The sequence below is a fragment of the Eleutherodactylus coqui genome, chromosome 4 (assembly GCF_035609145.1).
Source record: "Eleutherodactylus coqui strain aEleCoq1 chromosome 4, aEleCoq1.hap1, whole genome shotgun sequence".
Taxonomy (NCBI): domain Eukaryota; kingdom Metazoa; phylum Chordata; class Amphibia; order Anura; family Eleutherodactylidae; genus Eleutherodactylus; species Eleutherodactylus coqui.
In genome coordinates this window covers 285,426,329-285,440,993 of record NC_089840.1, presented here as the reverse complement: position 1 = coordinate 285,440,993, position 14,665 = coordinate 285,426,329, and the positions used below count along the sequence as shown (strand labels likewise).

General features: G+C 45.0%; 1 protein-coding gene and 1 pseudogene across 1 annotated transcript in view; both read left to right on the top strand.

The window, feature by feature from the left end:
• Nucleotides 1-14,665, top strand: part of LOC136624513 (zinc finger protein 585A-like) — a 252,475-nt pseudogene that overhangs the window by 133,370 nt on the left and 104,440 nt on the right.
• Nucleotides 1-14,665, top strand: part of LOC136624383 (oocyte zinc finger protein XlCOF22-like) — a 99,809-nt gene that overhangs the window by 66,891 nt on the left and 18,253 nt on the right. The window contains exon 4 of the mRNA XM_066598351.1: nt 8,926-9,028. Within this exon, the coding sequence (XP_066454448.1) occupies nt 8,926-9,028 (103 nt within the window). The remainder of the gene's footprint in view (nt 1-8,925; nt 9,029-14,665) is intronic.

The window sequence follows — 14,665 nt, the reverse complement described above, 5'->3', positions numbered from 1 at the left end:
ATTATTGAAAGGAGTGTTTGAGGAGTGTTGTGGCATACCATCAAGTGGTCCTGACATCCAGATTTTTCGGAAGTTCCAAAGTCTGTGGGCTTCACTTGATAAGAAGTCATATACGACAATGCTGGATGAAGAAAGCCACGTTCAAGGCTTTCTAGCAGAACAATGAGTGAAAATGGATAACTACATCCAAAATGTCCTAAAAGGCGGAAGTCATCCAAGAGAAGACTACAAAGAGTTATTACAACTCTCACTCCTGTACCTAGGAGGTTGGTCTCAAAACGACTTCAGTTTCAGGATCCCAGGAGCTCTGCATCAAGCAAGGTGGATGGCAAAGGCAATGTATGCACTTAAAATTGTCCTCTTCACTAAACAGTTGAATATTCCTCAATGAGAATTCAAAGGAATGAAACGGGTTGCACATTTTGTCAGCCTCATATACATTCACTTTTGGCACGATGCAATTGTAAGTTGAGGGTCTCCAAAGGATGATTTGGATATCCTACAGCTTCTGACCACTTAACCAGATGCAGACGTCAAAAAATGGTCTCTCACAATTGCTAAGAGACACCTTTGGTAGCTGTCAGAAAAAAACGTAGGATTGGCTTTTTTGGATAAACGTATTACTCAGGCTGATAAGGAAAATCGGACTAAAACTTTAGAATCCAAACCTGCAAAGAAAAAGGAAACCAAACGATTAGAGGGTAAAAACCTAGTTTTTGAAGGAAAAGACCTGAGCCATTACTAATAAAACAAAGACGTTCTTTGAATTGTTTGTGATCCACGATGTGACAGAATACTGCAGTGATTCTCTAGGAAGCCGTGTGAACGCTCTTAAGGTGGTCAATGATACCGCAGAAAGAGGAATTGCTCTGATATAATAAAGTTTCATGAATTAGTCAGAGACGAACAACAAAAACACTTCTTGTTGAGGGTAGTCGAGCATCACAGAAAAGTCGTCACCAAGTGAACAAAAGAAGGGATTACATCGTTCAAAGTTGATTAATAGAACACAATGTATTAATCTTCGTGTCTCGTTTTAGTATTATTTTAAGTTTCTGATTTCTAGTTTCCCCAATAAAAGTAATTAACATTGAAAAATCGTATTTTTTGCCTACTTTTACAAAACTGATCAAAGTGTGCAACCTCTAAATACTATCCAGTCTTCTTGAAATTTGCATATATATCTTTTACATCACTGAGACTCGGGGCGTAAGCAAAGTCTGCAAAAATCTTTTATTTTTTGCCTTTCAAAATGAAACACCCTAATATACCCGGCCGATGTTTTTGTAGCATGCTCTATCTTATCGCGGTCCTCGAAACGCATCGCCCATTGATTTCAATGGGACCTTTAACTCCTCGCATACCGGGTGATGTGCATAGGTTTTGCCAAGTTGAAAGGCAACAAGTTCGGATACGGCTGTAAAGAAGGACAAATGGGTTGATGCAACTCAATTTTATTAACAAGATAATAATTTAACAAAATTGTGTAAACTAAGTGATAATTAAACTAAGTTACATGAAATAGGTGATATGGCATACACTACTACAATATTTCCTATGCAAAGGTTTAGTAGTGATATCACCAAGGGTTATACATGAATCATATTCACCTGACCTAGGAATATACCCACATCACAAACACATCATCTGTCTTGGATCATCAACTGCAGGAAGAGGCAGCGAAAGACAGAACCAATCCCATCTGTGGGAGCCTTCCTTAACATCATCTGTCTGGGCGTCCATTGGAGAAGCGGGGGGAAAACAGAGAGCCCCTGGGAACTACACCATGAGAGAGCGTCCCCTGCTCATGGGTCCATGGCTTCTGTCCTCCATGCATCAACTCCAAGCTTTTATACACTATAAACTAGCTTAGTCATCTACTATGTCCTAAGCTGCATCTGTGCAAAGAACAAAGGTTTGATTCCCTGAAGTTCTCACACATCCAAGGTGGCCACATTTAGAGTGTAATAAAGTCTGGTCAAACAAGACCTTACTTCAGACAATGGGGATGTTAGCAGTGGATTAACTAGGCTCAACAGGTCTTTACCAGAGATGTTCATAGTCCATGCGATGATGCATTCATAGAACATCAAATTATACAATCATTATTTATATTAATGGCTACTAAGACACAAGATGGCGGGCTGCAAATAGCCACTTTTATACATTTTCACCACCGCATGACCGCGCATGAAATTCGCACGAGAGGATTGAAACTTCACAGATGTAAAAACGCTTCACATCCATAGATAAATCACATGTTCACCAGCGCCAGTTTCACGGCCCGATATCACGCTCGGCCGTGTGCAGGCTGCCTTACCTCACATGTAGTATTCCTCTAAGGCCGGTGTCCAAATGTACAGACACAATACTAAGGGGATAAAACCCAGTGATTTCAATGCCTTCATTCACAAGCGGGGATTTTGCTTGCGCCGTTACGTAAAAAGAGGAAGCGGCGCGCTCTATGTTCGTACGCATTTGGGCAGCGAATTAGAAGATATAAAAGTAGTTAGGCTAATTTGCCATTTCCACGTACCGGACCGCGGCTGCGGGGTTTTTTCACCTGCAAAACATACCAGAACAAAACAAAGTGTTGTAAGCAAAACCACGAGCCACGATGTGCGAATCCGCTGATGGTCTCGGCTCAGTGTGCGGCTGTTTGCGCCTCGCTGTTGATTATATCCGGATTTCTCTGCATTACGCTACATTCACAAATGTTCGCGGCGATACAAAGCATTGCTTCTGTGAAATTGTGATCCTCGCAGGCGTGTCAGGATCGCAAGTGTTTCCCATTGACTTAAACACTGTGGAATAAATTGGCGCTATATGAATAAAGAGTATTATTACTATGGAAAACATCACATGATCATCCCCCGGTATCGAGCGCCATGTGATGTTAATGTCCCACTGAGAACAATGGGTGCGGCGTTCTGGGGAAACTCCCACAGATACAACATGCCGCTCGTGGGAGGAAATCCATTAAAAAGAATGAATTTCGTATTCGTCAGTTCCTCGCTGGTGTGAATCCGCCCTCAGATGATGGTCACACGCGGCACCGAGGAATATCTGTACTGAGTGTTTGATATGTTTGTGAACCACAGCCGAAAAATACATCAATAAATGTGTGTAGTTGTTAAAAAATTACTTCTCTAATTCACAGATATTTTCTTAAAATTCCATGGGATTTATAAAAGTCACGGGCTGTTTTTAGAAACCACATGCATTAAAAACAATTAGGGGGACTATTCTTTGCTGCTCTTCACAAACCTCAAAACCTCATCTAAAGCTCCACGTGTGAATGTAGCCTTACTACTAGTTGATTGACTAAGGGTTCATTCACATGAGTGCGTCTATGAGAGTACAGTGGTGCCTTGGCTTAATAGTTTAATTCGTTCCGTGACGGAGCTCTTAACCCAAAGCACTCTTATCTCAAATCAATTTTCCCCATTGAAAATGCCATTAATCCGTTCCGGACCTCCCCAAAAATAAGCCCTAACTAGACTACATGTATAAAAACAAATATCAATACTCGCCTACTGCTGCTGCTGCATCCTCGTTTTCGTCCCCCTCCTGCTGCTGCGTCCTCATCCTCCTCCTGATGCTGGTGCTGCTGTTTCCTCGTCCTCTTCCTCCTGCTGCTGCTCCTCCTGTTTCTGGTGCTGCTGCGTCCTCATGCTCCTCCTGCTACTGGTGCTGCTGTGTCCTCGTCCTCTTCCTCCTGCTGCGCTCTCCTCCTGTTGCTGGTGCTGCTGTGTCCTCGTCCCCCTCCTCCTGCTGTGTGCTGCTGTGTCCTCTTTCTTCTTCTGCTGCTCATGCTGCTTTCTCGTTCTCGTCCTCGTCCTCATCCTGTTGCTGCATCCTCATCCTCATTCTTCTGCTGCTCCTGCCTTCTCCTGCTGCCTTCTCCTTTCTCCTGCTGCCCTCTGCTGCTGCCTTCTCCTTCTGCTGCTGCCTTCTCCTTCTGCTGCTGCCTTCTCCTTCTGCTGCTGCCTTCTCCTTCTGCTGCTGCCTTCTCCTTCTCCTGCTGCCTTCTCCTTCTCCTTCTGCCTTCTCCTTCTCCTGCTGCCGTCTCCTTCTCCTGCTGCCGTCTCCTTCTCCTGCTGCCGTCTCCTTCTCCTGCTGCCGTCTCCTCCTCCTGCTGCCGTCTCCTCCTCCTGCTGCCGTCTCCTCCTCCTGCTGCCGTCTCCTAATCCTGCTGCTATCTCCTGCTGCCTTCTCTTTTTTCCTCCTGCCTTCACTTTCTGCTGCTGCCTTCTCTTTCTCCCGTTTCCTTCTTTTGCTTCCTTCTCCTGCTGCCATCTCCTTCTCCCATCTCCTGCTGCCCTTGCCCGTTTCCTGCTGCCCTTGCCCGTCCCCTGCTGCCTTCTCCCGTCTCCTGCTGCCCTCGCCCGTCTCCAGCTGACATCTCCTGTTTTAGCTGCCTTTCCCTTCTCCTTGAGACATCATTGAATGGCTGTGATTGGTTAATCGAGCCCCGCCTTTCATTGGCTGATGCAGTGCTGGATTAACCAATCAGAGCATTAGCTTGCTAGAGGAGGGGTATTCAAGTCCTGCTTCCAGGAAGAAATGCTCTGTCGGCACGGAGGAGGACGCGGCAGCCTCCAGCAGCGTCGTAGGCCATCGCGAGGACCAGAACATCGGCAGTAGGTGACTATTAGACCTTCCCCCCCCAAGCCTCAGCTTGCAAACTTCTTGACTTGGGAGCAGACTTGTAACCCGATTTATTGCTCTCAAATCAAGGCAAAAATTAGGCAGAGAGCCTGCTCGCAAGTCAAGAAGCTCCCAAGCTGAGTCACTCACAAGCCGAGGTTCCACTGTACATAGGTGCGCATAAAACTACGTGTGTATTTAGAACCATCAGTTCCCTATGCTGTGTTCACATATCCGTGTTTTACAGGCTTGCAAATGCGCATACCTGCAAAACATAGGACAAGCGTGCACGCATAGGTCCGTGCTGTGTGTCAATATTCCCTGTGGGGGGACAGCACTGTCACAGTGTTCAGTGACAAGGAGACTTCCTGTTGAAAGTAAAGCATCCCCTGCCATAGTTGTGACAGCTGTGGCAGAGGATCACGAGGTTCTCCTATTGCCTTAGGAGTAGCAATGGGTTGCCTGCTACCCCTGCAGTGATTTTCGGGGAAGTGATTTTGAATTCAATGAATGGCTGAGCGCTGCCTGTGATTTGCTGAGCGCTTTGACCAATCACACGCAGCGCTCAGCTGTCATTCATTGAATGGCTGAGCGCTGCCTGTGATGGGCTGAGCACTCAGCCAATCAGATACAGCCCTTTCAGCAGGCGGGGATTTAAAATGCTGAAAGAACTACACTACACTGCCGGGGACCAAGCAGAGAAGTCATGTCTGAACTCTGACAGCGGAGGACAGGTGAGTATATAGTTTTTTAAAATTTTTTACACAAACCAGGGATGATTTTCAGTAAAGGGCTTATATTTAAAGCCCTTCCCCGAAAATCACTGCAGCGGTTGCCGGCAGCCCACTGCTTTCAATGGGGCCACCGGCAGCAGTCGCTGCCCCATTGAAGGCAATGGGCACGGACCTGCATTCACACGTGTTTTTGCATGTACGTGGACGCACAGTTTTGTGTGCACCTATGTACACACATAAACATTCTTATGCAAATGCACCCTAATGAAGATTATAAGGAAAAATCATTGCGGAAATTAAGAAGTTCTTGTGTTCCTTGTATGCTTGTGTGTTGGAAGCTTACTGACCCCCTCAAAGAGATAGTACAGCTCTAAAACATAGATAGCTGTACACAGAGATAGTGATTACAGTACAGTTACCTCCAGCATTAGTGATTACAGTGCAGTTACCTTCAGTGATCACAGGTGATATGCCCTTTGATTGTGGTCATCCATTTATCTTCTTTTCCCAGGCCCAGACCACTCTGATGACTTCTTCCAACTATTACTAGTCTCTGCACACTCTGTCTATCCTGACACTACCACAACGAACCTCTCAGTAACTCCCCAATGGTACTAATGCATCTTCTGTGGTCTAAAAAATCAGTAATGTCCCTTTCTCTTTAAGATGTCCCTTTGTGACTCCACTAAGCTATAAGGCTGCCTTTTATTGCCCGACTTACTTATAATGCCCCCTACGTATCACCCAGTGCTGCTCTGTTCACACCCTAACCTGACTCCGCCTCCTCTCTAGCGTTGCGCACAGCGTGTCTGGAGTTCGCGGGACAAGTCGGGTAATGGCTGAGAACAGCGCAGCGCTGTGTGGCAGTCCTTTCAGTCAGGAAGACACAAGATAGCTAATAATGGCGCTACTGAACTGCGGGTCAGCAGTGGGGGCCGAGCAGTGGGGTGTGGAGGGGGTTGTGTTGGGGCTCAGTGGTGGTGTGTAAGGGAAGAGGGGGGAATTTCCGGTAATTGTATTATTACAGGGGATTTTGTATGATGTTACATTCTCTCATCTTCATCCCATTCAGGATCCTCGGCTGATATCTTCTATATCAGATAATCATCCTGATTGACCCGACAAGGATGGATAGGAACCGGGACAAGATGGCGGAGAGTATATTCACCCTCACCCTAGAGATACTCTTCCAGCTTACAGGAGAGGTGAGAGATTCTGGGGGTGACGTTAAATCATTCTTATCTATGTCAGTCTCTAGTCACATCTATAGGAGAGGATTTACTACCGATTCAGTCCTTCGGCCACCTTAACATGAAGCGTGATTACTGCGGGCGTTCCACTATGGTAGCCTGCAGCTATTATGCAGTAAATATGGAGTGGACAACACAAATGTGAATAGAAACTTAGTAACTGATGAATATAACAGGAGAGATGAAATTGTCTGCAGGGATATTTATGGATGTATCTCCCCATAAACAGGATTACACGGTAGTGAAGAAGACTTCTAGTGATGGCTGTCAGGCCCCAGTGTCTGATGGATGGGGAAGACCCCTGAGCCCAATCACAGGGCCTCCACCTCGCCCCCTTATACTTGAGGCGATCAATGAGCAGAAGATCCTAGAACTCGCCAACAAGATGATTGAGCTGCTGACTGGAGAGGTGACGCTGCTGGGAATGCTGGGACATTATACAGTAACGCTGTGGCGGTATAACGTGTCGGGTGATGATAGTATCATTGTGTTGTCAGGTTCCTATAAGGTGTCAGGACTTCACTGTCTATTTCTCCATGGAGGAGTGGGAGTATTTAGAAGGACACCAGGATCTGTACAAGGACGTCATGATGGAGGACCACCAGCCCCCTCCATCACCAGGTAATAGAGAGGACTAAATCCACACGGCCTTTATTTTTTGTACTAGCTGATATACCCGACTTTGCCCAAGTTAATTTGATACAGGTTTTTACGTGTTGTTCGCACAGAAAATTTTATGAAGTCATGCTTACGTTAGGATAACCAGGGAATAAAATATGTATACATATAGAGGCACGTTAGATTCTCCTCAGGCTGCGATGTCCCTCTACAGAATGGGCCATTCCTCCACTCTCTTTATATAGGACCTAAACAATGCCCATGCCAAATTTCACGCTTCTATGACACCGGGAAGTTACTTTGCATAGGGGTGCACTTACTTTTGCAATTAGGATTGAATAATTGAGTTGTGACCCCTTTACTTTTCCCATTTAGGAACCAGAGAATGGTCGTGCTACGTTTCATGTTTGTATGACATCGAGAAGTTACATTACATAGAGATGCCAATACTTTTGCACTTAGCATTGAATAATCAAGTTGTGATCCCTTTACTTTTCCTACTTAGGACCAAAAATATGGTTGTGCCAAATTTCATATTTGTACGACACCGAGAAGTTAGAGAGCTAGATTTGGCACATTACACAGGGGTGCCAATACTTTTGCACTTAGCATTGATAATGAAGTTGTGACCCCTTTACTTTTCCTATTTAAGACCTAAAACATGGTTGTGCCAAATTTCATGTTTGTACGACATCGGGGAGCTACATTTCATAGGTATGCCATTATTTTTGCACTTAGCATTGAATAATTGAGTTATGACCCTTTTACTTTTCCTATTTAGGACCGAAAATATGGTTGTGCCAAATTTCATGTTTGTACGACACAGGAAAGTTAGAGAGCTAGATTTGGCACATTACACAGGGGTGCCAATACTTTTGCGATTAGCATTGAATTTTTGAGTTTTGACCTCTTTCCTTTTCCTATTTAGGATCTGAAGAATGTTCCTGCCAAATTTTATGTTTGTATGACATTGGGAAGTTAGAGAATTAGATTTGGTACATTACACAAGGGTGGCAATACTTTTGCACTTAGCATTAAATAATCGAGTTGTGACCCCTTTACTTTTACTATTTAGGATCTAAAGAATGCTCCTGCCAAATTCCATTGTTGTATGACATCGGGAAGTTAGAGAATTAGTGGCGAGTCAGTCAGTGAGTCATTCAGTGGGGGCTTTCTGATAGATAGATTGATAGATTGATTGATTGAATGAATTCATTGGCTGTCTGTGTTTTCTGCAGGTAGATCCAGTAAGAGAACAGCAGCGGAGAGATGTCCCCATCCTCTTCTTCCACAGGATAATCAGGTAGATGGAGAGAAGGTCTCATAAAACCTCCCCTCTGGTCTGTAGGACGGCTGGGAAGGTCTTGTGTTTAGTCTTATTATATGATTGATACTTGTGTAATGAGAAAGCTGGAGATGGCAGGATTACAGCCGACCGCAGACATTAGATCTCTGCATCTTATCACTATTTTCTGGTTCTGGAGACTTCTGGTGGGAATAAAGAAGCAACAGGTTGGAGTTATACAGGAGACCTGCAGCTATTTGGCCCAGATCACTAGTGCTGTCATGTCATTCCGGCTCCTCATACTAATTAATGACCTTTTCTGGCCATATAAAACCTTCCACACGACTTCTCCAACTGTGTGATGACTTTTACAATATTTATTTCACAGCTGGTGAAACTGGAGGAAGATCTGATCCCTATTGATGCTACAGAGACACATGTGAGGTGGGATCAGCCGTGTAAGGAGGAGATTACTACAGATGACCCCCCAGGTGAGACTGCATGTAGAGAAGAGTCTGTGTTGTCGGGGTTTTCAGCTGTATATTCCCTTATTCAGCCATAATATTTACTAAAGTGTAAATGTTATATAATATTTTTATGTAAACCATTTTTCAATATATTCTGCTAAAAAGAATTGCAGGAACATCTCAATCACAGATCAGATCTGGATGATCTCCATCCTCTGCAGACTCTTTCATGTCTGTCACATGTGCTCATTGTAAAGCTGCTCTCATCTGTGAAGAGAACGGGGTGCCAATGGCCGACCTGCCAATTCTGGTGTCTCTGGCGAATGCTCTTCACGCTGCATGGTGCTGGGATGTGAGCTCAGCTCCCACTACAGGATGTTGGACCCTCGTGGCCCCTTATGGGGTTGTTTTTTTGGCAGTTTGGTCAGTAGTCTGCTGGGGGTCATTCTGTAGGGTTCTGGCACTACTTCTCCTGTTCCTCCTTGCACAAAGGAGCAGATCCCAGTCCTGATGCTGTGGATAGTGAGTTCAGGACGGTCCTTCGCCGTGTGCCTGCAGGCTGCAACGAGCACAAATCAGTCAGCAGTTCTGTAATAATCGTGGAATATACAGCAATAAGCTATACAAGCAGTTATGTTATTTCCCCCCCCATAGCGTTTTGGTAGAGCCACAGGCGCCGTGTAAGAAGAAGCCATCCTCATTCTGCATTCAGCTGCTCCTTCCATCTGCCCCCAGCTGATACCCCATGCACTATGTCAGGGTCTCTGCAACGTCCAATAACTCTATCAGACCTGGACCCCCGTCCCCAGTGCTGCCTCCGCATATGTGCAAGTACTATTATCATGTCCCTCTCCTCTGCTGCTGGAACCAGAAGGACTGGGCATGCTCAGTAGGAACTTCCCACATCTTGGTACAAGTAACAGTCAGCTGGGTTAGTGAATGGCTACAAACATATGTGTGCCCACTGATAATGGCGGTGCCGGGCTTCTAGAAGCATCTTTATTTCCCGGTCAGCCGTACACGATCAGCAGACTGTAGTTACAGCGCAGTACAGGGCAGTTTACAGCAGGGGGCGTCAGCAGCTCTTATCCACGGTTCGTACAGCTCCTGCGCTCTGTAACCTTACAGGCTGTATGAGCTGCGGATAAGAGCAGCAGCTGAGAGCGCCCGCTGGAGGTAGGAAATTACCATCACCACATGGGAGGAAATCAGCGCAGAACACGTCCTGCAATGTGGAAGTACAAAAAGTAAGTTATTGGCCAAGATAATTGGCCCATTATGATGTTATCAGTAGACTAGGCGCTCCACAAATTATTCTGCCTGTAGTTAGTGGGAAAACACTGTTTAACAATTTATATTTTTTTCATACAATTTCTATAATATTCACCAATTAGTTTCGGACAGCGCCCCGAGAAGCGGAATGTAAAATCAATAGAACCGCAAAGAAGTAGGACTCACCCGGTGTAGACAGTCCATCACAGACCGGCCACCACACCGCTGGTCCTAGTTCACCTTTATAACAGTGTAGCACTTCTCCACTCCACCACTATATCCCTGATTGGGTCACGAACCTCAGTGAACATTGTCAAGAATTTAGGTTGGTTTTAAAACGATGACCCGTTCCTCCAGGTTTCTTTTAGAGAGTCGGTGTCTTCCAGGGTTTATTCCATTAGCGTAGGACAATAGATACAATGCAGGAGATGCAACAAGAGGGCTTACTGACAAATCTGCCTCCACTCTGAAGCATATGACATAGAGGCATGTTAGCAGTATGAGGTACTTCTGCGTACGTGCCTGGACCAATGATTGGGGGCACACATGAGCAAAAGGCTGCACACCAAATGGGCACATGGGCAAAAAAATTGTCCGTTATACTATACTAGCTGATATACCCGGCTTCGCCCGAGTTAATTTGGTACTGGTGTTTATCTGGTGTTCACACGGAAAATCTTCTGAAGCCGTGGTTACTTTAGAGATACCGGAAAAACATATGTTCACCTTTTTGCATAGTTCTCTGCGTTATCCAGGAAACATCACGGGGAGGTAACCATGCAATGTTTCCTTTATATAAAATGACATCAGGAAGTGAGAGAATTAGATTTCATACGTAAAATTTGGACGCTAATTCTTTTGCACATAGAATTGAATAATCGAGTTGGGACCCATTAACTTTTCCTATTTATGACATAATCAATGCTCGTGCCAAATTTCATGTTTCTATGACACCGGAAAGTGAGAAAATTACATTCCGTACGTAAAATTTGGACGCTAATTCTTTTGTGCTTAGAATTGAACAATCGAGTTGGGACCCATTAACTTTTCCTATTTATGACCTAATCAATGCCCGTGCCAAATTTCATGTTTCTATGACACCAAGAAGTGAGAGAATTAGATTCCGTACGTAAAATTTGGAAGCTAATTCTTTTGCGCATAGAATTGAATAATCTAATTGGGACCCATTAGCTTTTCCTATTTATGACATAATCAATGCCCGTGCCACATTTCACGTTTCTCTGACACCCGAAAGTGAGAAAATTAGATTCCGTACGTAAAATTTGGACGCTAATTCTTTTGCGCATAGAATTGAATAATCTAATTGGGACCCATTAGCTTTTCCTATTTATGACATAATCAATGCTCGTGCCAAATTTCACGTTTCTATGACACCGGAAAGTGAAAAAATTACATTCCGTACGTAAAATTTGGACGCTAATTCTTTTGCGCATAGAATTGAATAATCGAGTTGGGACCCATTAGCTTTTCCTATTTATGACATAATCAATGCTCGTGCCAAATTTCACGTTTCTATGACACCGGAAAGTGAGAAAATTACATTCCGTACGTAAAATTTGGACGCTAATTCTTTTGCGCATAGAATTGAATAATCTAATTGGGACCCATTAGCTTTTCCTATTTATGACATAATCAATGCTCGTGCCAAATTTCACGTTTCTATGACACCGGAAAGTGAGAAAATTACATTCCGTACGTAAAATTTGGACGCTAATTCTTTTGCGCATAGAATTGAATAATCGAGTTGGGACCCATTAACTTTTCCTATTTATGACATAATCAATGCTCGTGCCAAATGTCACGTTTCTATGACACCGGAAAGTGAGAAAATTACATTCCGTACGTAAAATTTGGACGCTAATTCTTTTGCGCATAGAATTGAATAATCGAGTTGGGACCCATTAACTTTTCCTATTTATTACATGTTCAATGCCCGTGCCAAATTTTAAGTTTCTATGACATTGGGAAGTGATTTAGATTACGTACGTAAAATTTGGACGCTAATTCTTTTGCGCTATAATTGAATAATCGAGTTGGGACCCAATTACTTTTCCTATTTTGGAGATACTCTATGCTTATGCCAAAATTCATGTTTCTACGACATCGGGAAGTTGGAGAACTTTTGGCGAGTCAGTCAGTCAGTGAGGGCTTTCAACTTTATATATATATAGATACGTGCGCAAGCCTGACCCTATGCAATTCTGTGCGCTTTTGCACATGCTCCGTTCAGACATGTTATTCGGACAGATTCAGTCTAGCTGTTAATTAACCAGCACCGCATGTATAATCCTTATGGGATATTATATCATAGAATATGTCAAGGAAAAGCTACTTCTGTCCCAGAGGCATCCAAATTGCAAAGAGTTATAAAACAAAGGTGGAGAAAATGAAGAGCGAATCAATTAGAAAAAAACACAATAAAAAAGTGTGTTAAAATAATAGAAAGGTAAAACATGAGTAACATAAACCTGTAGTGCCAATATATTAAATGGGTGAAAATGTTACAGGGGAAAAACAACAATAGTCACTGGCAGAGCTGATCAGGGTCTGCTAGGACCACGCAGCTCTGTTGTGACGGCGATCTCGTGATCGCCAGCTTGCATAGGGGAAGTTATACTTCCACTTTCACTTCTTCTTACATAGTACTCATTGAGCACTATGTAACCGGGAAAGGAGAAGGCAGAAGCTGTTAAAGCCCAGGAAGAAGCGCCATATATTAACCCCTTAACGACCAGCCCATAGTGTTTTTACGGCCTGCCCAAGTGGGCTTTAGTCTCTGAGGACGTAAAAACATGCGTCCTACAGAGAATAAAGCCCCGTGGGCTCTGGACGTGACAGCTCCATGCTGTCGGTGCCCGCAGGTAGCCGACAGCATGGAGCTGTCATCCTGGGCTGCGGGACCCCCCCCCCTCCCTGGCATTGCGATCGGCGCTATCCAATGGATACCCCCGATCGCAAAAAAGTAAATAAACCTGTGAAAATTCTCACTTGGGTTGCCGGCGGTGTCCCCCAGAGATCTGGTCCAGACGATTACATCACGCGCATGCGCAGAAGCCCGGGAGCCCCGCCAAATTGAAAACCTCCTGGCTCTCGGCTCCTGAAGGTAGCCGGGAACCAGGAGGTGTTACGGGGGACCGCGATCGCTGCTATCCATTGGATAGTGGCGATCGCAAAAAAGTTTAAAAGTAAAAAAAAAGTGCTAGTTTCACCTCCCCTCATGGATCGGATCCATGAGGGGAGGTGAAAATGCTCACCTAAGTCCTCCCCGATGGTCCGGGACCCGAAGTCCCCCTCTGCGCATGCGCGCCCGATGTGTAGCCAGGAGCAGAGGGATGTCACAAGGGACATGATCACTGTCATCCAATGGATGACAGTGATCATGTAAAGTAAAAAAAAAAGTGTGAAAAAGTTAAAAAAAAAGTTTAAAAAGTTTAAAAAGCGTACGTTTCATCTCCCCTCACGGATCATATCTGTGAGGGAGGATGAAAGTACGCACATAAGGCCCCCAGATTTATCCGCGGACCTTACCCCAGCTTCTGCGCACACGCCCGTCGCCAAAATGGCGGACGCATGCGCAAAAGCTGTGGATTGCCAGGATAATTGAAAATCTCCCTGCTCCTGGCTACAAAACTTAGCCAAGAGCCTGGAGATTTCACGGGGGGCCGCGGTGAGCGGTTCCTGGTCATGTGTTCGCCGTTATACAATGGATAATGGCGATTACGTAAAAGTTTAAAAAAAAAATTTGAAGTTTCATCTCCCCTCACCGATGCGATCAGTGAGAGGAGATGAAACTTTTTACCGGAGGCCTCCGTATTTGCACCCTGACGCGATCCTCATCCGTGAACTTTCCCGGATTCTGCACATGCGACCCCCAGCAAAACACCGGACACATGCGCAGGAGTCAGGGAGCCCAGGAAACTTAAAATCTCCTTGCTCCCAGCGACCAACGGTCGCCGAGAGCCTGGAGCAGTGACTGGTGGCCTTGTTGAGCGGTCCCCGGTCACGTGATAAAAAGGTAGCGATCTACCTTAGGCCGGTCTCACATGACCGGATAGGAATTACAGATTCCGCATGCGTCTGATCCGCGGTAATACGCAGATCAATCGCATTGGATTACACAATTCTGCTCACATTAGTGGGTCGGAATTACGTAATCCACTCGCAGAAAAGAGAACGCAGCAGGTTCTATTTTACCGCGGATATCCGCAACATAGAGCCCATTGTGCTCCATGGTCGCGGATATACCCGCAGCTCATACGCAACTACCTTGTATACGGGCTGCGGGTACCCGCGTCATCGCTAAGCGACGGTGCGGGAAATACAAACAAAAAAAAGGTACTGCGCATGACCACCTGTGTGAGTAGGCAG